General features: G+C 38.0%; 3 protein-coding genes across 4 annotated transcripts; all 3 read right to left on the bottom strand.

Annotated features, from left to right (window-relative positions):
* Positions 1-410: 410 nt before the first annotated feature.
* On the bottom strand, positions 411-2,894 carry LOC125207729 (uncharacterized). Its single transcript, XM_048107195.2, has 3 exons — positions 2,212-2,894; positions 1,114-1,395; positions 411-826 (listed from the first exon to the last, which is right to left on the bottom strand). The coding sequence occupies exons 1-3, from the start codon at positions 2,827-2,829 to the stop codon at positions 617-619; spliced, it is 1,110 nt and encodes a 369-aa protein (XP_047963152.1). The 5' UTR covers positions 2,830-2,894; the 3' UTR covers positions 411-616.
* Positions 2,895-3,954: 1,060 nt separating this feature from the next.
* Positions 3,955-10,889, bottom strand: LOC125207252 (E3 ubiquitin protein ligase RIN2-like). Of its 2 annotated transcripts, none has more exons than XM_048106516.2 (13): positions 10,767-10,889; positions 9,408-9,832; positions 8,810-8,887; positions 8,434-8,520; positions 8,231-8,352; positions 7,641-7,737; positions 7,451-7,556; positions 6,083-6,240; positions 5,821-5,958; positions 5,670-5,737; positions 5,356-5,583; positions 4,599-4,941; positions 3,955-4,355 (listed from the first exon to the last, which is right to left on the bottom strand). In XM_048106516.2, the coding sequence occupies exons 2-13, from the start codon at positions 9,648-9,650 to the stop codon at positions 4,299-4,301; spliced, it is 1,725 nt and encodes a 574-aa protein (XP_047962473.2). In that variant the 5' UTR covers positions 9,651-9,832; positions 10,767-10,889; the 3' UTR covers positions 3,955-4,298. The 2 variants fall into 2 exon arrangements, with proteins under 2 accessions (XP_047962473.2, XP_047962472.2); XM_048106515.2 differs by lacking the exon at positions 10,767-10,889 and adding an exon at positions 10,602-10,743.
* Positions 10,890-12,031: 1,142 nt separating this feature from the next.
* PXY (Leucine-rich repeat protein kinase family protein) lies at positions 12,032-16,245 on the bottom strand. The gene is made up of 2 exons (XM_048105068.2): positions 13,460-16,245; positions 12,032-12,575 (listed from the first exon to the last, which is right to left on the bottom strand). The coding sequence occupies exons 1-2, from the start codon at positions 16,089-16,091 to the stop codon at positions 12,190-12,192; spliced, it is 3,018 nt and encodes a 1,005-aa protein (XP_047961025.2). The 5' UTR covers positions 16,092-16,245; the 3' UTR covers positions 12,032-12,189.
* Positions 16,246-24,599: the final 8,354 nt, after the last annotated feature.

Here is a 24,599-nt window from a genome sequence, read left to right on the forward strand (position 1 = left end):
ACCCGATTTTTTTGGGTCGAGTATCCGTGGATACCCGTATTCCCATATACTGATAATGATACCTTCAATCTTCTAAGGTTAAAAGTCATCGGAACCATATTCGGAAGTAACAATACTATTTTCATTTATACCAAAAATCTACCAATAAAATATCATTATAAAACATCACTTAAAAAATGAAACAATTCGATTTTATAATGACCTCGTTTTCTAGCGCTAAAAAAGATACTTATTCTAATTTCCAGGAAACCATAACATAAACTGGAGTCTGGAGACTGGAGGTGTGTCGTGAAATGCAAAAGGTTGTAATTGCTCAAAACAAAGGGAACATTTTTCATTTGGTAAACAAACCAAAATGAAAAAATAAGACAGCATGCATGTGAATGTGAAGTGTGTATAGGCGATGAACATAAACAGACTTAGTTTGATTCTTTCAATAGATGAAGAAACTCTCATGTTCGAAACACGAAAATAAGTGCTGAAGAACAGGGAAACTGCCTAGCTGAAAGAGCTAGGTGATAGATAGATGGTAGTATTACAGATACAAAGTTACAACATCCGGTCAAAGCTGAACACCAAATTATTACTCCAGATATTTGGAATTGATGCATGATATTCACGAAGCAGTGGACTCCTCCTCATCAAGCATTTCAACCACCTTTGCAACCCCTGCAGCAAGTTCCTTGTTGATCACACTGTCAGGCATATCAAAAGTTCTCCTCACAAACGACGATTTTCCTCCAGGTTGAGGGTCCACAACATCCAGCATTGCTTCCAGCTCGTCCACCATTGATTTTTTTGCACTTCGAACCATCAAATCTGCACCCTGCAAAGAGGATAGACAACAAACATGGAGTATAAAAGATTGCTCCAACAATGAGCTGGATAGAGAACATAGTCACTTCTACGATAAATCCTCAAACACCAGAAATTCAACCAGGTTTGTATTTCATGTGTTGTTATTTCTTATGACTCCCATTGGTTGGCAAAACTATAAGCAAATGAGTGGATATTTTTTCTATTGAGACAACAGGTAACAGTCCATGATTATAAAAGAAAGATAAACTCGGAATTCGACAAGGAAGAATAACAAATATGACAATCTTTTGCTACCTCAATGGCATCGACAGTGAGAAGCAGAACAATGATCTTCTCAGAGAACCTTTGACACTCTTCTGGAGCACGGGAAAGAAGGCGACGATATGAGAAATTGTTGAACAGACCCCTGAGCTCCTTCAACTTGTTCTTAGCAATTGCCAGCTCCCGAAGTGCACGCAGAGCCTGAGACCTACGGATAAGATAAGCTCGGAAACTCATCTGAATTAATGCAGCTGCGTCTAGTGGGGATAACTCTTTAGTCTTTCCCTTTTTCTTCTGTGGCCTCTTAGTGAAAGCCTATTACCATTAGTTAAGAAAACATCAAGACAAATATAAGCTGATTGTCAGTAATACATATAGAAAGATAGCTCAAAAGGAATTCACCAAATGCAATACTGATATCCAAAATCACAAGTACTTCATACTATCAGAACAACCTCCCATAAAGACTAGCATCTCAAGTTAAAATAAACGGACACAATGTGCGGAAATTACAACTAACAAACACATTTCCCTCTGAACCACATTTACATTCTCCTTCTTGGGATGTCTATTATCCTAAAGCACCAATGGGAGACCACTAACTCCTAACCCGCATTTCTGAGAGAGCAACGCACTCACCCTTTCGATGAATCACTTCAAAACAAACTTGTCAAACCACAGCTACAATATTAGGACAGGGTTACACAAACCCACATAATAATCCCCTTTTTCCCTCAAAATCACAACTAGAGCTAAATGCTCACATTGCAATATCCAGGCAAGAGCAGTTTCACTCAGCATGAAGAACTCTAATGGTCAATTTGTTATCTAACACTAACATCTAAGGGTATACACATTTTCTTCAAACCGCATCAGTAAATATTCATAAGATTTTAGCAGTCCCAAGCTTCAGTTCAAAATGCTTCAAGAACGTTTTCATATCATTAATCACATTGAATCCAATGCTTTAGATAACTGTTAGCAATGAACCAAAGTCAAACAAATGGAGTATTTGATATCCAGCTTAATGGTAATCCTAAAAGCAAAAACCTACAATTATACTAACAAAGGCGTTCTATAAACTTGTATAATTTTTGAAATTGATTTAGTAATCATAAAACAAAACAGGACCTGTCTCAAGACAATGGCGCCATGATCAGAGGGCTCTTCAATCTGAATAGGACGAGGATCTGATTTAGCATTCTCCTTCTTCACTTTGTTTTTCTTCGGCTTGCCGCTGGAGACCTCAACGGTGTAAGTCCGCTCGACAGGGCTGCCCTCTCCTTTAATCTGAGCCGTCCATTTGTAGGTTTTCTTCTCATCTTCGCCGCCCTTGATCTCGGTACTCCATTTGTACTTCCTGTGCTTCTCCGCAGTCCCTATCTCAGCCGTCCAAGAGTACTTCTCCTCCAACTCCTTCTTCTTCTTCTTCTCCCTCTGTAGCCGCTCGAATCCCAACTCCAAATCGGAGACGCGGTCGAATAGCGCCTGCAGCTGCAGCTCGCCGAGCCCGACCCGGCGGAAGGGAGCTGTTTCGATCTGGATCAATTCAGTGACGGCGTCGAATTCATCGAAGAAAAAGGGGGGAGAAGTGTGAAATGGAAGCACGTCTTCGGGAATGGGAAATGCAGGGAAGCAAGGAGAAGGAGAGTCGAGGAAGAGAGTCTTTGGAGGGGAAAAGATGGTTTGTTCGATCAAGTAGGAAGGTCTGCGGCGGCCCACGATGTCGAATCGCCGGAATCTGCTCATTTTTCGAGATGGCCGAATACAGCTAGTAAAAAATTCGTACGTCAGAGATGAGCATCAATCATCCTACACTCTATATATGTATATACATAGAAATTAGAAACGGTAAAAAATTTCTTTAACAGCTGTTTCAGTGCAATGTTGCATGAATTGGGTAAATTAGTTGCAAAAAAAGAAATTCCCAATTTATAATGGCTTCTCTAATTTTAGTACAGACGTACGCTATAATGGCTTCCCTAATTTTAGTACACACGTCCCAATTACGCACGCCGTTAATCAAATTTAACAATATTTATGTATGCCTGAAAACAGAAGTTGGGACAAATATAAGAGATTAAAAATTATTTTTACTTTAGTCAATCTTTCAAAATTATGCACCTTTTATTTTAGAAAATTTGGTTAAAGGCAACTCATTCTCTACTAACAATATTTCTTTCTATTTTTCTTATATTACTAATTGTGCAATAAAATTGATATCCTTTCAAAAGTTTTTAGTACTATGAGTATTTTTTACAGATGAATGAAATATTATAAAGGGTCATTCTATATTCACAATACTCTCCATTATTTATTACAGTATTAAAATTTGTGTCACTTCCAAGCAAAACTCATGCTTACTGGATATCATAGTTTCAATGAGTAATCTAAAGCCCAAATAAGCAATTTGAAGCAATTACGACAGAAAAATAACCAGTGTTTATCATTTATCAACCTATCAAACCGTGGCAAAACTCCCATAACATAATAAGGTAATCAAATAATTGATCTACTACACTTTTCTGGCGAGACGTTATTGCACATTTATATGGGTAAACTTAGTACAACTCCCTCCGTCCCAAGACAAGTGAAATGTTTCTTTTAAGCATATGATTGATTAATATTTAAATAGTTAAAGTGGAGAGAGAAAAGTAGATGAGTGAAGAGAGAATAAAATAGTTAGAGAATAAAGTAAGAGAGAAGATTTTTTACCGAAAAGGAAAATGACTCACTTATAGCGAGACATCCAAAAAAGTAATATGTCTCACTTATCTTGGGATGGAGAGAGTACATATAGTTGGAAAGAAAATATAGGCAAGAGTGAACGGAGATATGCTCGGAGATTAAAGAAATGGAGTAACTTTTAAGATATAGACGGAGAAGTTGCACATTTCATGAAATTAACATCAAAGAGGTATATAGTAGAAAGACAACAACATTCCGCAAAAGAAGTAAAATTAACAAAAAATCACAACTACAAAGAGATACACACAGCCCTTTCCTTCTTTCATCCATTCAGTTAGACTGAAATTGGATTTATTCTCCTAACAAAATTAATTATTTGCACGTTTCTCAAGGATGTTTAAGTGTGTTGCTGCTGTACAAAAGGGGGGAGCTTCTACTGCACAAACCTTATAATCATGTGCATTCCGAGCTTCAACCCGCTTCAGCCTGCACTGTTAAAAAATCACTGGAGAAGAGTATCGCCACTTCCATCACATTTGCAAAAGATTATTCACAGTGGTCATCGCAGAATTTGTCAGCTGCAAATCCTGCATGTTTCAGTGGCTAAATCAGATACGTTCCCATAAGAAATACTCCGAGATTCCAGCAGTTTAAGTCGTCTTTAGACTCTTTACAATGCGATAGGAAGGGGAAGTAAAAAAGAGAGAAAAGGATTTAGTGATGATCAGATCTGCAAGCTAGCTAAAGGACTTAATATATATCTAGATAAACAGATAATGGGTTTCTATAATTGTTACAAATAAGCAGAGCATCATTCAGTGTAACTGTACCTGAAAGATTACATCGTCTGGAACATGTGGCAGCACTTCTCTAACTGCTTCGGCCATTGTAATTATGTTTTCTAGGTTGGTGTTGGCAGCAGTAGATGTTGACCTAATATGCAAACCACTAGTGCCTCCAGGATATCTTGTTGAGGCAGCAGGAGGGATAGCTGATCTGGAGGTACTGGTCTGAGATGGGTTTGGAGGAAACAGACTCCACGCAGCATCTTGAAGCGTACTCTGTGCGTATGTTTCTCCAACATCAAGTTGCCTCATTAACATCTGAACACGATTTAATCCAGATGGGCCAGCTCCATCTAACCCCAACCAACTTAAATTAACACCAGTCCTCCTACAAGGGAAAAATGAAAAGAAAAGAATTGCATCATTGCTTCTGAAATTCAGGAAATAAAGAAAGCTAGAAGAATAGCTAAGCACTGGAAGAGAGTAGAGCCCAGAACAAGTAGGTCATATTTTAACAATCAAACAAGAAAGAAGAAAAGAAAAGAGTGCAATCAGACCAAATACATCAATCACTAGTAAAGTCTCATCACCAGTGAACCTTTCACAATCTTGAAGTAAGATGTAACTTAGAAAATTCAGTTCTCACATATAAACATGGGACGGTAAGAGAATTCATCCTAATCAGCAATCACCATAATTATAACCAAGATGCCACTACAAAGAGGTTTCTTTTTTTACTTATATGAAAGAAAGCCCTATCCAAATATCCGTGATCTATTAGAAATCAAGAAGGGATTAAGACCTCCAATCACTCATTTCTACATTCTGTGCCTGGTTGGGAAAGACTCCACGGTGCATGTTATGACCGGGAAGATCTGGCCCATTGAGTGCAGTACTAATCTGATGAGCAAGTTGCTCATCCCTAGACAAATCTGCAGCATTTGGATTCACACTACTTTCAGATCTGCTTGTAAAGAGTGGCTTCCGACAAGTGGGGCATGAGTAGCTCTCATTTAAACATTGATCCAACCTGCGCTGACACATCAATCAAATGATACTTCTCACAGCTACAACAACTGCAAGAAGGTGTCTTCAGAAATTACATATCAAACTTACCAAGATCTCAAACATGCAAGATGGAATAAATGATTACATGACAGCCTCTTAGCTTTTGCCATCGGTTCCTGTGATTATTGGAATACTCGCAGGTTTATATACACTGTGAAACAATTGAAATTTGTAGCCAGAAAATATAAGTGAGCATTACCCTACAAATTGCGCACTCATCATCATATGCTTTGAGCTCTTCAGATGTAGCATCAGGAAGTGCCCCATGAAGGGTTCCCAAAGCCATTCGCAGTTTGACGAACCCTTTTAAACGCTTCACAATAGCACTTAAAAGGGCCTGTAAAGTATGATCAATATTCAAAATAAGTACAAACCAGCAAGGGGAAACCAGAGTTACACATACAATATGACAACATCATAAATGCACTTTAAGACCATAAAAGGGAGACTAGAGAACTTGCACGAATATTTAGGAAAAGGACCACATCTATAAGATGAAATGCCATGCCATGAAGCCACCAAATATATAGGTAGTGAGCAAGAGCCGTTAGCAACGTCATCATGTCAAGGAAAAATCCCAAATTCCGGATAAGCATGCCCTTCCATTCCCCCAATGAACCTAAGAAATCAATAATACCCAAAGAAATACTTCAATAAACCTCGAGGGCTCAAATTATTTCAACTCATTATTAAATATTCATAGTAATGCTAAATGAAAAATACAATTATGGAACTTGGAGTAGCTTTACAGAAAATGTTACGCACTTGATTCATGGACTGGGCATATAGTTTTTTTTTTCTTAGTTGAGTTAGTTATTTCAGTCATGGACTGTGAGCCTGTGAGTCACTGACCAATGCACCTGTCAGCACTGAAACTTATGTTCTTTTACTTTGATGGTATTTTGATGTATAGCAGGTATTGAGTGGCAGCAGAACATGGCTGGTTAGGGATAGTTATGTCCCTTTTGCAGGCACACTCTTGTGTTGTTAGTCTACAGAAATGTTTATAGGAGCAGAGTGTTGAGTATGGAGCGTGAAAGGAAGTGAACTAATCCCCGACGGCGGCAAAAAATTGAGCTGCGGTAGAATTATATTTTAGGCCCATTCCTATCTTGACCAGGATTAGCCAGCGTTCATTATTTTTGCCTTTACAATCTGCTCTTCCATTGTATCTTGTATCCGAAAATTGTATAGTGAAAATTCCTGGATTGTCATCGCCCCCTCACGTAGATACACATCATATCGAACTGGGTAAACAATTTCTTGTGTTTCGTCTTTTATATTCGTTATATGATTTGTGTTTATTTCCCAACACAGACAGTGGTGGAATACTTGTTTCTATCAAAGGTTTGCAGATAGATCTATCCAAGGTGTTGCTATTCTACGTTTGCCAATTCCTACTTCAGTCAAAGGAGTGAGGGGTTTTTTGGGCTCAACTTAGGCATATAAAGTCAGCTCATCTAGAATTTCTATAACTTTGGAGAATGGCGCCTATTGCACTTGGGAAGTAGAGTTATCTCTTCTGAATCCGATTGTATTTTATCATTCATGTTTAGTAATCATTCCTATCTGATTAGTAATAATCAGCTTCATTATCATTTACTATAACAGAAAAACAAAATCACACATTTTCCATCTAAGAGCACCCAATGAATCTCAAACCTGCTAGATTATATTTGATTTTTCTATTTCAGCACATCTATCTGATCTGAATACGATAACAAATAAATATATCACACCGGCCATAATTTCTACTAGATGGAGGTCATTCAAATATGATCACACTTATCCTATCCTGTTTTACAAAAACAAAATTATTAGCAGAATACCTGCTGAAAACATATTGAATATTTCAGATAATCGGAAATTTGATGCATCTCCTGCTGAGTGATGCATCCATATATCAAGCAACTGAAACCCATGGACCACAATGGCCTGTAGAAGGAATTGCCAAACTGTCAGACCCAATTGGTTCACCATATTATGCTTGTTTTAGTCCAACATAAAAGGTAACAATACCTGTAGTGTCTCAAAAGCTATGCTAGAAGGCTCAAAAAATAACAACAAAAATATTGATGAAGTCATTGTACTGTATATTCTCAGACATAGCAATATCCTGCAAAAATAGACCGATGCAAACATTTCAGGTAAAAACATCACAGAAACCGTAAAGTAGCGTAAACATGAAGTTCAAAGGTTTTTAAATATACAGTAACAAAAAATAATCTCAGAAGTCTTCTCCCAATTGTTTAGAATTCAGAATTCCATACAAGCCATGTGGGCAAACAAAATCAGGTATCCTTCACATTGCTATAGCCCTTCACTTAGGTACCGAATGTAGCAAACAACTCATACTGTTTATTTCTTACACATGGGCGAAAGAAATACACAGGATGATAAATGTCTTGGCAAATCTGAGTGGATCATGTGGATTTATTGGAGAGTTTTCAGTATCTGACAGTCATCTATATCTAGAAAAAAAATCACTGAGCAATTATTTTTATGTACTTCAACTCAATATAAAATTCAAAATAATCAACTAGTGCTTGCAAAGAGAGGGAAACCACAGCATATATGATATAATCACACATAAGGTGTGTAGGAAGTACCAGAGCAAGTCAACTGAGAAAACAAGCAACAAAGCAGAATATACACGGAAGTATGTCCACGACGTGACAGAAGGAGAAGCATTCAAGCGTTCAAGTCGATCCCTAGCTAAAGCTTGAAACATCTGCATAATTAGTAAATATTAGATCAGCTGTGCATATGCCATCATGTTAGGCTAATTATCTCGTTTTCTTGTAATGCGTACCTTTAAGAAGCAAAGCATGGCTAGCCAAGTTGACCATAGACCTAATTGAAATATTGTTGGTGGGACTACCAACGGAAGAAAAGTCCCCTGTCAAAAGCTGAATAATCACAACTCTTTTAACAAAACAAGCAAAGCAAATCTTGATGCATGCATCACTAGATCCTCATTGGATAAGTATTTTGCTCATCAGTTCAACAACTTACACACGTGCTTATATAACCCCTTTCCATGAAAATAATAGTAAAAATTGCACCACTTCCCCAACAAAAAGATTGATGATATAACCTCAGGCACTTTATAATCAGATATTTCAAGTTGCATTATATGCATCTATTGCTGCAAGTATACAATGTCATAATTTGAATAAAGATTAAACCTTGTAGATGATGTAATTCACAAGCTTTTCAAGCATTTTTCGGATTTCAGATGTATACAGCTCCGAAAAGAATATTGTCTGCATTAAAAGAAAAAGGAAAGATTATAACTTTTGAGAAGTAAGTCAAGTTTTGCTTGCCAAACAGATATCGTCATGATTGAAACCATCAATCTGAGCAGAGAGATTATGGCCTTCCAAGAAACCCAGATCAATATGCATTAAGTTGGGATAATGTGGCAAGACTACTCAAGTATTCTGTAGAAACATGCTAATAAAACACCACAATATTGATCGTTAACTAAATAATTTGGCAGCTATTCCAATCTAAGCTTAATTTAAGTCACCACGACTGTTACCTTGCACTGAGTCAGAACATACTTAAGAAGTGATAACTACATATCAGTGAATGTTAGCATAATATAATATGAGTAAAAGTAACTAAAATTCTCAGGAGTCAACCCTTTGTCAAATAGATTAATAATGTTAATGATACTACTGCAGAACATCTTCCACAATTTTGGCATAACAAAGAGTAAGATGTTTCCACACAGGAAGCTTAAACATATCAAAGTGAGTTCATAAAGAAGAAGAAACTTACTTTTAGGCCTAAGATTACCAAGATGGTGACATTAAATGCCAAACTGGAAACCAACATAAGGGTCGTGTATGAACCAAATAGATGCTCAAGAGTATGGGTTGCATTTTCTGAATTAATAAGATCATTTGCAATCAAAACATCTGATTGATTCTTTGCAAGTGAGATTTCTGTCCAATACTGAATGCCAACTACGCTCAGAATGGTACAGACAGCAGAAACGAATAAGAAGTTGACACCCATCATAAATATGAGAAGTTGTTCCACCAAATCCAGTATCCAAAATTTTCATGAGAGCAATCTTAGCATTGTCCTTTGCCCGCAAAAACAATCCTGAAATTTCACTGGAGAGAAACAGATACAGCTTTAACTAGTTTCAGAAACACTCCTCAAAATTATCAGGGTTTATACGGCTCCAAAAGTACGTCCTGGAAAAAAAGAAATACCATAAGACAGGATCAGATAAAAATTAAAAAAACATCAGGAAGGCCTACAAAAGTCAAGAATACACAAATGATTTTATTAAAAATCTGTTAATGACAATGCACTTATGAAAAATCGACAAGAACTTATGCCAATTGAAGTAAACAGATTTCTCAACCAATGTCCAGTCTAACTCTTATATCAATGAGAAGACAACCTTCCATACACGCCATCAACTGAGAGACATGCCACATGCATACACAAGTAACACAATATTCAACAGATGCAGTCAATAGATTGGAGTTTTGTCAGCTAGGACTCGGGCACACGTTCTTGCAAATTCTTATTATTTATTAACTTCTTTTGTTGGGAAACCAGATGACCATAAAACAACATACAATTGTGTGGATTTTCCAGTACAAGACACGCCCAACGTCTAACAACTATAAATCAGGAAAAAGGAGCACATCAAGAAACAATTGCTAAAACAAGAGCAGGAAGAATAACACAAATGGGGCACAGCCTTTACTTTTTAACAAATAACAGAAATATGAAGAACAAAATCCACATTCATACAAGCACACAATCGAGGAATTTCGTATGTATGCACTCGCGATTTAACCCTCCTTTTTCTGTCTTTTTTTTGTTTATTACAATTGCTCAAATTTGACGCAATTCGTTCCAAAAAGACATTCGATTCCTATAATTAGAAACCTTTCCAAAATGAGAAACCGACCTAGCCCTACAGATTGAACTGTAAGCTGCGCAATTTACCTCATCAAAAATCAAACTTCAGACCGGAAATCGTTGACTAAATTATAATCATACACGATTAAGGCAAAAGGAAGAAACAAAATGAAATTGTAATGAATCGAGATGCATAAAGAAATATGCGTAGTTAAACTAAACCCAAATTCAACAGAAATTGAATAGTCATACGAATTAGGGACGATGATTTGAAGGCGTCTGATAACAAGCAGAATCTGTGAAATCTATTTTTCTCTTTCTACGTTTTTGCGGGAAGGGAAAATGTCAGTGAATTTCGGATTTTATATCTACCTTTATAAATGTACTCTTAATTCAAGTGTATCGACAAAAGTGACGATTAGTCTTTGGGAATAAATTAAAACCACTATATTAAAAACTAAACATTTGAGAAAATAATATATTGTATTTTTTCATAATGCTGACATTTTATCGTGTTCGATTTCTCACCAGTTTTATTGATTAACATTACCGAAAGAATAAATTTCCACAGTATTAAAAAAAATCACACACATATACGAACAATATTAAAAAATTAATATAATATTGATATTATATTGGAAAAATATCGGCATATTTTTAATTCTAAAATCTGGTTGTTGCAAATTTGGACGATATATTGCTATAATAAGGTGTTCTTTGCTTTGGAACGGATTAGTATGGGCAAAATTCTTAATTAGATCGAAAATATAGTACTATAGGTTTCTAATATAGGAATGTATCTTTTTACAAAAAATGGTGAAAATGCATTCTACGGATCCGTATGCAAATAAACATAAAACATGCATTTACAAATATATGAATAATTTTATTCCAAATTTCTCGAACTAAACATAAACTCACGTCAATATTTAGCGTGGTTGACGATTTTCTGGTATCTCTTGTATTTGTGCAATATATATACCCCAATTGTTTAATGCTACCGGCTTGAAATTTTTTACTATATGGTATAAACATATTGTAAAATGAGGATTTTGAAAATTTTGATTTTAATTTTGAAATTTGAACTAACCTTTTTCAAACTTATTGCACGAATAAATTGGGTGTGTGATGATAACTTTGGAGTGGTAAAATAGTTCAAAGGCCTTGCGAGTATTGTGTGTGAACCAGTTTTTTAACATTGGACGTAAATTTTTCATATGATGAACTAGTTGATTTAATTTGTAAAAGAATTAGAATAAACATGAAGGAGAACGAAACTTTGATAATATGGAGATTGATAAACTCATATACTAGTAGTACTACTATTTTGTAGATTTGGTTAGTTGTTTAAACTTTACTTTACAACCACTATATATAAGTTTATAACACATGAAAATTAATAATTGAGAATGGCAATAATAAGTTGCAAGTCATTATTTATATTAGGCCTAAACTTCGCGATTTGCTCTTTCTTTGCTTGGGTCAAATATTATTTGGGCTTTAATTAAAAGGATTCCTAGAACCATAATATTAGTGGTAACATTTCATTGATGAAATTCAAACACCAGAGAATTTCTTCTTCTATACCATCCCCACAATTCTACTCAAAATGCAAAATAATCTTGCAAAAAATCACAAAACTTTACAAACACACAAATATAAAAATATAATGATTCTAGTACTTGGTCTCCGAAAAATCCAGAACCACATCACCAACACCATTCTCGGGCAGTTTCCGCTTGGGCTTGGCCTCTTGCAACATGGAGACGACATCCCTCATCGAGGGCCGGTCAGCTGGATTGCGGCTAGTGCACAGCAATGCAACCCTAAGCACTAGCGTCATTTCCTCCCTCACAGAAGCACAAGATGCACCAGCATTTTTGTCAAACACATCTTTTACATCACTTTTCATCCTAATCTTTGATTTTATCCAGTCAACTATACAATTCCCATCGCCAAATTCTGATTCAACCGACCTCTTTCCGGTTAATATTTCCATCAGCACCACTCCATAGCTGTAAATATCACTTTTCTCATCCACTTGTAATGTGTAAGCATATTCTGCACACAAAATAAAGATAAATATATAAACAAAACAAATATTGGTGGGTCAAAAGTATAATGAAAAAAGTGAAAAATAAAGGAACAGCACTTACTCCATGCTAAAAGTGGGGTATGCACCGAAACAGTAGCAAATCACGGCGACAAAGAGGTGAATATTAAAGAAATGCTTGCTTCTTACTCTGCTATCACCCTATCTAATTGGTGGTGGGGCGCCTTACCTTATGAGTATTACATTACACCTCTAGGTGTAAGTTTGAATATTAAAGTAATAGAATCATGCCCGTGCCTAATGTGAAAATATATTAATTTATCTCTCTAAAGTTTGATATTGTTCTTTTTTTAAAAACAAAAGCTTGATGTTGTTGCATTCCGAATATAATTATTGAATGAAGTAATGATGAAGAGCATGAGTATTTGTAGACAAGCGCCACTATTCATCTATAGTTAAAAGTCGCATGAAATGACACGCACATTCTCTATCGTCACCCTACACAACGAACTTAACCCATCATGCCTTGACATTATTATAGTATAGATCAAATTCAAACCAATAACAAACTAGCAAAAACCCCACCACCCCATATCACTAAAAAGAGAGAAATAGATATATTCTGCATGTTCACCCTCATTCTCGTCTCTAGTTGCATATGCACATATATATCTCAACCCAGTTGTACAGATAACTGAGCTCAACAGGAGTACTATTAATAAACATATTAGAAGCCTTATGATTGAACAATGATAAATCAAGCCTCTTATTCCAGAAGATTAAACTTGATGCTATTGCTAGATAAATAATCAGATTCAAAATATTCATTGAAACAAACTCATGATAGTTTTATTTTTTTAACACAGAGAGTTGAGTGAGAGAGAGAGCATACCGGGGGCAATATAGCCGTATGATCCAGCAATAACGGACATAGACTCATCGCTCTGAATCAACTTGGCGACGCCGAAATCGGCCACACGCGCCTCCATCTCGGCGTCCAGCAGTATGTTACTAGGCTTCAAGTCACGGTGCACGATGACCGGATCGCAGTCGTGGTGAAGGTAGCATATCCCCTGAGCCACCCCCAAAGCAACCTTGTATCTGGTGAACCAATCCGCCGCCAACGTCTCCTTCCCATGCAGCAGATCGTCGAGGCTCCCATTAGGCATGTATTCATACAGCAGCATCGTGCACTGGTTGTTGGTGCAGCAGCCCAGCAGCCGCACGATGTTCCGATGCCTCACATTCCCCAGCACCTCCACCTCCGCCAGCACCCCGCCTCCGTCCCGCCTCTTCCTCACCGCCTCCTTGTTCTTCACCCACAGCTTCTTCACCGCGATGATCTCCCCTCCCGGCATCTTCGCCTTGTACACCGCCCCCGCCGCCCCCACCCCGATTATCTGGTCGCTCGCCTTCAGGCTCTCCAGAACATTCTCCGCCGTGAAATTCAGCCTCTGGAACGCCGTCAGCTTCCACGGCCCCGCCTCCTGGTTCGACAACCTCTCGCCGTATTTGGCCTGGAAGCATCGCGTGCCGGCGATAAGAATGAACAGGCCTATCCCGAACGCCGCCGCCATGATCCACACGATGGCTCCGGCAGTCTTCTTCGGCTGGTGGCGGGCTGCCTCCCCGTCGCCGGAGGCGACCCCGTCTATCCGGCAAGGTTTGTTTAAAACCTTGCCGCATAGCCCTTCGTTTCCGGCGAAAGAAGAAGCATGGAGACTCGGAAAGACGAACCCTGCGGACGGGATGGGACCGGTGAGGAGGTTGAAGGAGACGTTGAAGGTTTCGAGTGTAGTGCAGTTGTTGAAATTGGAAGGAATGGTGCCGGTGAGGAGATTGTTTGAGAGATCAACATTTGTGATGGAAGGGAGGATTGAGATCTCCCATGGGATGATTCCTGTTAAGGAATTCCCACGCAGATTCAGACTGATGAGCTTCATACAGTGGCTGATATCCCACGGGATGCTGCCGGTGAGATTGTTGCCGTCCAGCTCTATCCTGTAGAAACTCCTGCACCCAACAAAATCAGGGATTTTACCAATCAGTTTGGAGGAACTCGCCAGTAGAATATTCAATCTCGGCGAGTTCCATATGTTGTCAGGGAGCTCAGAATCGAACGAGTTCCCTGATATATCCAAGAACTCCAATTTCGCTGCATCGCCGAGATCTCTCGGTATGGGGCCGGATAATTGATTCTTGCCTAACTCGATGAAACTGAGATTCGGCAAGGATCCAAACCCCACCGGAATCGAGCCGTTGAGGTTGTTGTCGTGAATCCTTACACGCGAGAGCGCGGTGCAGTTTGGTAAAGATGAAGGAATGGCACCAGTAAAGTGGTTAGAGAAGAGCACGAGCCTGAGGAGCTTATTACCGAGGCAGAGATTGGAGGGGATTGGGCCCCACAGGGAATTGGAGGACACGTCGAGGCGCAGTAACTTGGCGTTGGAGCCTAGCTTTTGAGGTAGATTTCCCGTTAGAGAATTGTTCCAGAGATTCAAAATCTCGAGATTCGGAAGCTCACCAATCCCATCTGGAACTCGGCCTGTCAGATTGTTGTTCATTAATGACACAATTTTCAGCGCCAGCAGTGACGAGATTCCGCTCGGGATCTCCCCTGTCAGTTTATTATCCGATAAATCAAGAAGCTGCAGACTCTCCATTTCACCTAAGCTCTCCGGGATTGATCCCGATAGGTGGTTGCCGAAGAGAATCAGAGTGTCGAGCTTCGACAAGCGGCCTATCTCAGGCGGGATGCTGCCGGAGAGATTTGCTGATGCGATACTCAGATAGAGTAAGCTGGAGAGACCTGAAATTTCCGGCGGCAATCCGCCGTCGTACTGGTTGTACCCGATTTCCATGTGCTGGAGTTGAGTGAGTGAGCCTAATTCGATTGGAATTGTGCCTGTGAGTAGATTCCCATGCAAGTGTAAATACTTGAGATTGGGAAACCTGCCATAACTGGCGGGGATTGCGCCGTCGAAATAGCAGCCGCCGAGGTTGAGAGTGTCGAGATTGGGGAGGTGGATGAAGTCTTGGGGGAGAGGGCCGATGAAGTTGTTGCTGTAAGCGCTGAAGTAAGTGAGAGATTTGAGGTTGGAGACACCGGGTGGGAAGGTTGAGTTGAAGAGGTTGTGATTCAAATCGAGCGTCCGAAGATTAGGCAGTTCAAAAATGGGGGTTGGGAGCGGACCATCTAGGGAATTCCTGCTCAAATTCAAGTGATGCAAATGCGACAGATGTCTGATGTCGGGTGACACGGCGCCGGAGAGGTTCCGTCCAGACAAGTCGAGGGCGGTGACTTGGGATGTTTTGTGGTTGCATTGGACGCCGGACCAGGAGCACCAGCTGCCGGTGGAGCCATCCCAGTCGCGGAATGTGTTGTGGGGGTCTTTGAAGGAGGATTTGATGGAGAGGAGAGAGAGGAGTTGGGGAGGAGGAGTGGTGGCGGTGGCGGTGGCGGAGAGGATGATGAAGAAGAAGATGATAATGGTGGTGGTGGTGGTGGGGAGGAGGAGGTCCATGCTGCTAGCTAGAAAATGGTGGATGAATTAGTGATGAGACATGAGCAATGGAGGAGTGAGTGTTGAGAGGAAGTCAAATTTAAGGTGGGGAAGTTTTTGATGGATGGTTTTGCTTTTTCGGAGTGCAAAGGCGCAGGAGGCGTTTCATCATGATTCACTTCACGCCGAGAATGTGTGTGTTTCATGTATTTAACAACAATCCAACCTTAATTCCTCCTTCCAAATACTTCAATACCGTACAAACTGCAATTTTGTCAGTTACTCCATAGTAACTTAAAACTATGAGAAACTTGTGTATATACACACATGATTCATACTAAAACCAACACCAAAGCCTATTCTTGGTTAATTACTTCGCTTTTTTTAAGCCACTCTTTGCTTTTTCTTTAATTCATTCAGTAAATCAACGTAATCAGTCATAGCATAACACGTATACCTCATTTGGTAACTCTCTTTATAAGAATAAAACAATCGATCATTTTAATTAACTAGATACCAAAAAATCACATGATATATATACGTAATTTAATTAGTAGACGGCTGGACCCGCGTATGGTTTTCATTTTTCATTGTTCTCAAATTTGAGTTTCGTACTTAAAGTTTTCTTGAATTTCTCTTGTCTTCTTTTTTTTTCTCTCCCACAACTACTTTTCATTATTCTTTATGCTCCTTTAATTTTGGGCCAGCAACAGTCATTTTGATTATTAATATGGGTACAAATAAGATCAAACCTTTGTCGCGGGATCCGAGAAAGTGATAGTATATCACAATTTCCCCAATGTTATTTTCTCTTTGTATTGTGAGTGCGATGCATATTTGTGTATAATTGTGATACGATAATGTTGCTCGATTGAGAAACCCTGTAATAGTTAATTTAGCAATTAATTAGGTTGAGACTCGGACATCATCCACTACCAATCTTTTACTTTGATTAACTAATTATTATATTTAGAGTTGATTCTTTTATTTGATTTAACTTTTTAAAATTATATGAAAGGTTTTTTTTATTAATATACATGCATGTGTATGCGCGTGTTTAATATGATAAAAATAAAACTATTTTCAATTCTTTAATCATGAAAATCTACTATATATTGATTCATTGCTTTATTATATACATTGATGCAGGTACAATTGACGAAGCTTCAAAAATTATGATATCGAATTGACTTGTAATTTGTACAAGACTGGCAAAATGAGTTTATGAATAAAACTCAACACTATCTGTGATGGATTTTTGCCATCGAAGATCGTTTGAGAGGTAAAAATGCAACTTCATTATTTTTCCAAATTTTCTTTTAGTTTCCGTAATTTTCTTTCGTTTCATTTTCAATCAAGTCAAGTGGAAGGGCTTTCATTATAAAACAACTTGTCTGACTAATTAAATACTAATCCCTCCGTCCGCTATTAGGAGTCTCATTTGTTGATGCATGGGTTTTAAGACATGTTAAGAAACATGGGTATCCGCTATTAGGAGTCTCATTTGTTGATGCATGGGTTTTAAGACATGTTAAGAGCACTCCCAATGGAGTTCCCTTATTTCTCCCTTATTTCTCCCTAACTCCTGCCACATCAGCGCCACATCAGCATCACATTTTATCCCCAGTTTTTAGCCAACCCCTACAATGGTTTCTCCCTTATTTCTCCCTTATTTCTCCCTAACTCAACATTTCATTTTTACATCATCACTAATTTAATTGTTTTATTTTTATATATAATAAAGCTAGCTTATTTAATTTATAAAGATAAATCAAATAAATAGTAATAAAGTTCGTTGTATTAAACACGGGTACACATTACAACGAAGAAAATTAAAAAAAAAAAAAGTACACGAATGGAAATAAAAAATCAAAAAAAAAATTCAAAGAAAAAAAAATTCAAGGGCGGTGGGCGCGGTTTCTATTTGCCCACAATTCTTCGATGATATCGTGTTGTAGTGCTTGATGGGCCTCCTTCTGGTGTATGTCCATGAACGCCTGGAACCGTTCATGTTCGTTGTGCGGTACACCCTGGCGGGCGGACTCGGTTGAGACACCGTGACTCGATGATGCAACACTTGGGTCGTTGGTGACGTCGAGGACGCCTTCGTGTTCATCTTCGATGATCATGTTATGCATGATGATGCACGCATACATGATATCGGCAATATCCCCCTGGTAGAAAAAGCGCGTCGGACCCTTTACCAGTGCAAATCGCGATTGGAGCACCCCAAATGCCCTCTCCACATCCTTGCGCGCAGACTCTTGCGCTCGGGCAAAATACCTTCTTCTATCTCCGAGTGGGCATCTGATCGTCTTCAGAAACACGGGCCATTGCGGATAGATGCCGTCAGCCAGGTAGTACCCCATGTTATGCACATTGCCATTGGCCGTGAATTCGATGGAGGGGCCTAATCCGTTGATCCGCTCGTTGAAAAGGGGCGAGGAATTGAGAACATTTAGGTCGTTGTTCGACCCGGCTATACCAAAATAAGCATGCCAAATCCAAAGCCGTTGGTCGGCAACGGCTTCAAGAATGATGGTGGGATGCGTACCTTTGTAGCCGGTAGTAAACTGGCCTCGCCACGCGGTTGGGCAGTTCTTCCACTGCCAGTGCATACAGTCGATGCTGCCGAGCATCCCCGGAAAGCCGTGGGTCCTCCAGTGCCAATCCAGTAGGAACTGGCAGTCAGCTGCGTCCGGCGAGCGAAGGTAGTGCTCCCCAAATATCTCTCGCACGCCCTGACAGAAATTCTTCAGGCACTCGTTGCCAGTCGTCTCGCCGCATTGCAGATACTCATCGAACATGTCGGCGGACCCTCCATATGCCAACTGCCGGATGGCAACAGTGCATTTCTGTAGGGGCGATAGTCCGGGCTTCCCTGCTGCGTCTCGCTGGAGCCGGAACTCGGGGTAACGCGCGGACAACGCATTAACAATGCGCAGGAAGAGGGAGCGGCGCATTCTGAACCGGCGACGAAATACATCTGCCGGATAACGTGGTTCCTCCGCGAAATAATCGGCGAACAGCCGATCGTGCGCACCAGTGTGGTTGCGAGGGATGTATCGGCGCCGCCGGCGGATTGGCCGTTGGGGGGGTGGCTGCTGCATTCGAGCGATCTCGCTTTGTATGCAGCGGGAGATATAGTTGTTGATTGGGTTGTTGGCGAAACCCGCTACATCCCATCCGGTGGGAGCGGGAGGTACCTCTTCTTCGGAAGAAGAATGTGATATTTCCTCGTCGGACTGAGCACGAGACGATGAATCAGAACTCATTTAATAAAGATGGAGAGAAAAAAGATTGAAAATTTGTGTGAATGAAGTTTGTGGGTGATGAATGGAGGAAGAGGATGAAATATTTATAGGGGTGGGATAAAATAGCCGTTCGGCCAAAAAAAAAAAAAAAAATTTTAAAAATCGCCGATTATCGCCGAGCGTCGCCCACAGTGGCCGGCGATCGCTCGGCGATAATCCGGCGATAAATCGCCACTCGGCGAAGCAACGGTAACATTATCGCCGAATTATCGCCGACTTCGCCACAATGGCCGGCGATAATTCGGCGATAATCGGCGATTTATCGCCGAGAATTCGCCACCTCCATTGGGAGTGCTCTAAGAAACATGGGTAAAGAAAAATTAGTGGAATATGAATTTCACTTGTATATAAGCATTAGTTTTAAATGAAATATGAATGTAATGAGTTAGTGGAATGTGAGACTCTATCATTGTTTATATTAAAAATGAATCGGACTTCCCGAATGGACTAAAATGGAAAAACGAGACTCCTATTTGCGGACAAAGAGGGTATATCTTTAGACATTGTAAAGTTTAAGAATATTTTCTTTTGAATTGGTAAATTTAAGATAATTACATCTTGGTTATATTACTACCTCCATATAAAGGAACAATATAAAATTAGCTATCTAGTTATTTATAGCTGGAGCACATTTATACATACCGGCCAGCTTTATAATCATTGATGTTGTTAGGAGCAATGTTAACTTGGAAGACAGACATAAACATTTAATCATTGTTCATCCATTTCCCATGCTCACAAACTTTAGCCTTATGGTACTTGTTTTCACTAACCAGTGTAGTAAGTTTGATAATAGAATGGATGGATACAAGTATCTTTTATTTTTGATTAATTAATTTTAAATTTATTGATTATCATATTCTTAAATAATACTATGAAATTTGTGTGCAGTCAAAATGAGACACATACTATTCCTCCGCCAAGCATATATACTTCATTTTAATTTAGCATATATAAATTTGAAACAACTATAGGAGTAAGAAATTAGTGAAATGTGAATTTTATCTGAATTTTGTAATAAATTAGTAGGATGTGATTTATCGTAAATGAGATATAATGAATCAATGATGAACAAATCAAAATTAAAAAATTGAACGCATATTATTAGATGGGGGAACTATGCATTTATGTAAGAAGATACTCGAGGAAGTATACGTGTAACGGTGTAAGTAAAAAGGTTTAAGCTTGGCGTGACATTAATATGAATTCATCCTAAGAAATTTTTTCAAACGCAGATCATATGTTTCATTTGTTTGATTTGATTCTTATCGAAATAGTAGGTCGAAATCGAAATCTCGTTATTGATGTCAGATTCTAGATCAGTGTGCCTCCACCAAGACCATCCCCAAAGTTTAAACTTTGTTAAAGATTTGCGGCCAGCAAATAGAGGTTATCATATTTTGTTGGATTACAAATCTATATTAAATGTTTTCTAATTTCAATTTGTTAAAGATTTTTTTGGAATAATCTAATGAAAATTTGTGCAGTCGGGCTTAATCTAAATCGGACAATATCAAACTAATATGCAGTCGACGATCCTAACAAGTAGTGTCAAAGCCGAGGTGGCTTGGGTCGGCCCTGAATTACTCATTTTCGAGTTAGGCCTAGGATGACTCAAGTTCGAGTCAGACCTGTAATGTCTTGATGTGTCAATTACGTTCTCGATGCATGGTCTCAGTGTGACAGGGTGGCTTGGGTCAAACCTGTAATGTCTTGATGTGCCACGCCCTAGATGACCAAGGGATCAGACCTTGAATGATCAATGCTCGAGTTGGGCCCATGATAACTCATGTTCGAGTTGGGCCCATGATGTCTCGATGTATCGACTGCGCTCTGATGTGGTCTCGGTTCGAAGGGAGGTTTGTTGATTTACAAATCCATCCTGAGTGAGACAAATGGAAAGTTATATATTAAATATTGTCCAACTCCAATTAGTTTTCAACCTATCGAGGGTGACCCAAAAATAAATTCGTGCGGCTCAGACAATATCAAACTAATGTGCAGTCGACAGTCCTAACAGACTTGAGACTGGGAGATGGCTCACACTGTGGGGATAAGGTTGGCATGTATATTAACGAGACAGATTGCAGATGTAGTATGAGATCGGGTCAAACTGCATGAATGTGTGTTGCCTTGTCAATAGTGGCGTATTTAGGGCGGAATGAGGCAGCCGATCCTCGGATAGTTCAGAGAACTTAATTGTCCTTTGAAGGGTAGGCGGAAAACACTGTGATTACTAGTAAGTGTAAAAGTACATTTCTCCGTCAATTCATACTTATCTCATTTTGATATTTTGATTTGTCTGTTATTATCATTTCACTTTTATTAAATATAGTAAATATATCCCACATTCCATTAAGTTGTTTCATTCACAATCGTTATAAAATATATAAACATATATGTGGAATCACATTTTATTAATTTTTTCAACACACATTTTATACTTACATAGATTTTTATTTTTATTTCTTATTTAAAAGTAATTTTATCTTCATTCTTCCATAACAAATACTATTCATAGTATGTTTCGATTTTGGTTTATTTATAAAATGAGTATATTTTATTTATATTATTTTCTCAGTAATGAGATAAACTTCGTTCTCCTCTATCCTACCCTACCAAACTTTGCATTAAAGCTTGTCTTAGTATTGGATGGAAGGAGTATATACTTATTCTATTGTAGTACCAAAATTTAACAGTAGTTTTAGAGGCGCACAAAAAGAAACGTCTTATTCTTATCGAGTCACTCTCAACTCTTCTTTTTATTTTATGAGTGTAAATTCGTAGACATAACCTTGGTTTCAAATAAGATTGCGTTTGATCATTGGAATTTTCTTTTTCGAATTGGTTCATCAATAACCAATTAAAAATATTAGTGCTACTTCGTCCCAATGTCCCATAACATTTAAAACAAAATCGATATTCGCTTTAGTTATAAATTTGAATACCATAAATAATTAAAAAAGGAATAGGATTATTCATATTAAAAGTGGGGAAAAGAGAAATGAAGTCCCGACATGGTGATTGGGACTCTTCATATAAGTGTGGCTGCTTTTTTCTAGTAATTCACACTCACTTGCAATTTACTACAAATTTGTGTGTTTGCATTTGCATTCGCATTCGCATTCAGAAGAATGAAGATGATATCGCCTTCTTCCCAAGTTGCTGTCTACCTTTTCTTTCATTATTTTTAATTTGTCGGATTTCTTAGGACAACCTTATTTCTAAATAAGGACTCGTGTTTTTTTTCCCAATCGATGCAAAGTTCATATCGAGGAGTTCTCAATATTCCAATTCGTCAAATCGCGCCTCGCTGATATAATTATTTTACTTTTTTTGTGCATATATTGAATTGAAGGTTTCGTGATCTTTCATTTCAATTATATGCAAATTGCACTATACAAATTGAAATAATATGCATTGTTCACTATTTTTTAATGTTCTACTATCGATTAATTACATTAATTCATAAACGTTTTAAATAGAAAAATTTGGTAACGAATCCATGACGTTTTAGGGGAGTTATAAGTCATTAAGCTCTGAGGGTCAATGGATATTTGTCAATATAGAATATTTGATGACCACGACATATCACCAAAATAATTAATTACTATTTGGGAATATAAATCTAAAGAAGAGGAGCAGTCCAAAATTTATGGGTTGGGATGATGGATAATGATTAGCAGGTAGTTAGTGACTGAATCACAGGTCCATACCCTTTTTGAATTTTAATTATAGTAATCATAAAAGAGGACAATTAGTGGATCCTATGCGGTCTATTTATAATAATCACTCTCTTGAAACCTCTCTCAAGATAAGAAGATTTTAGGAAAATGGCAAAAGCAATTTTCAAAAGGGTCCCGTTTTTATCATTACATGTTAGATCATATCATTTCCTTTTTGTAAATAAAGAAGCTTTAGTTTGCGATGTCGAAATCCCATCATCCACTCTTCCAAGTGTTACATACATTTGTTGAATAAATTGTTTCAATAATTTATAAGGAGCAATATTTCAATAGCCTATTAGTTATCAAAGCTTTTGAGTAATTGATTGAGTAAATATGAAAAGTTGGAGAAATTATAAATTAGGGGGTTAAATAACAAGATATAGTTGAGTACTTGAGTTACCGACGAGGCTTAAATTAAACTGAAATGAAGATGATACAAAATCTTCCGTAGTTAGAGATCTTAAGTTCAAATTTAGTCTACGTGTTATATGAGTATCTATATATACGTGATTCTAAAAAGAATATACTGCAGTAGAGTTGATAATTTAATATTGCTTATAATTAAGACCATGAACAAATAAGGTAGGGTTGATGAGTTTTTTAAAATTTAAGTTAAAAAAAAAGGAAAAGAAAAAATTAGTGCTGAGGATATGATTTTGATTTTTGATGTTAATTCATTCTCTATAACACCAACACACACACATTCATGTTTTTTTATAAGGCCCATAACCAGGAATTCAAATTGAAATTAAAGCAATATGAATATTGTCAGTTATTTATAAATCGCTACAATTAATTAATTAACCAATATCTTTAAAATATCTCCAAAGTTAGTTATTGATGGGCGATGGCACCATTGGATAAAACAAGATTAACAATTTAATACAATGTTGTTTTACCATAAAAGGAAATTAAACAAAAACATGAGTCCTTTATCATCAAAACTCTGCAATTGTTTGAATAATATTAGCATAAGTCTAAGAACGGTAATTCTGATGTCTAAATGGTAAAAAAAGAGGAAAAGAAAAGATGAAAATGAAATAATGTCCACCGCCACAGCAGCCCATAAAAGATAAAGTTGAAAACAAAAAAGCTCATTATGGTGTTTTAGAAGATTGAAGTCTTTTACATTGTATGCGATTTTTTATGATTATGTTTTTCCGTAATAGAAACCTAAAGTCCAAAACTTCAATCATAATCTCCCAAATTCACTCTCAAGCCCTATTATTACCAATGACTTGTGTGGTTTGCCAATTTGGAAGACAACCCATCACTCCAATCACTCATCACTCCTACTTAATTAAATTCACATAATCTTAGTAAAAAAATCTAAATTCCACTGAGGAATTAAATGCTCTTCCAATGTAATTCACCCTAATAACTTGGCATGAGAGGGGTTGTTACTTTTGATATTTTATTTATAAAAAACATCAATGCACATAACAACAACCCCAACGTGAGTGCGCATACAATTTTGTGAGTGGGTA

This window comes from Salvia hispanica, chromosome 6, assembly GCF_029641045.1.
Source record: "Salvia hispanica isolate PSC_SH4W2 chromosome 6, Shi_PSC_v1, whole genome shotgun sequence".
Taxonomy (NCBI): Eukaryota; Viridiplantae; Streptophyta; class Magnoliopsida; order Lamiales; family Lamiaceae; genus Salvia; species Salvia hispanica.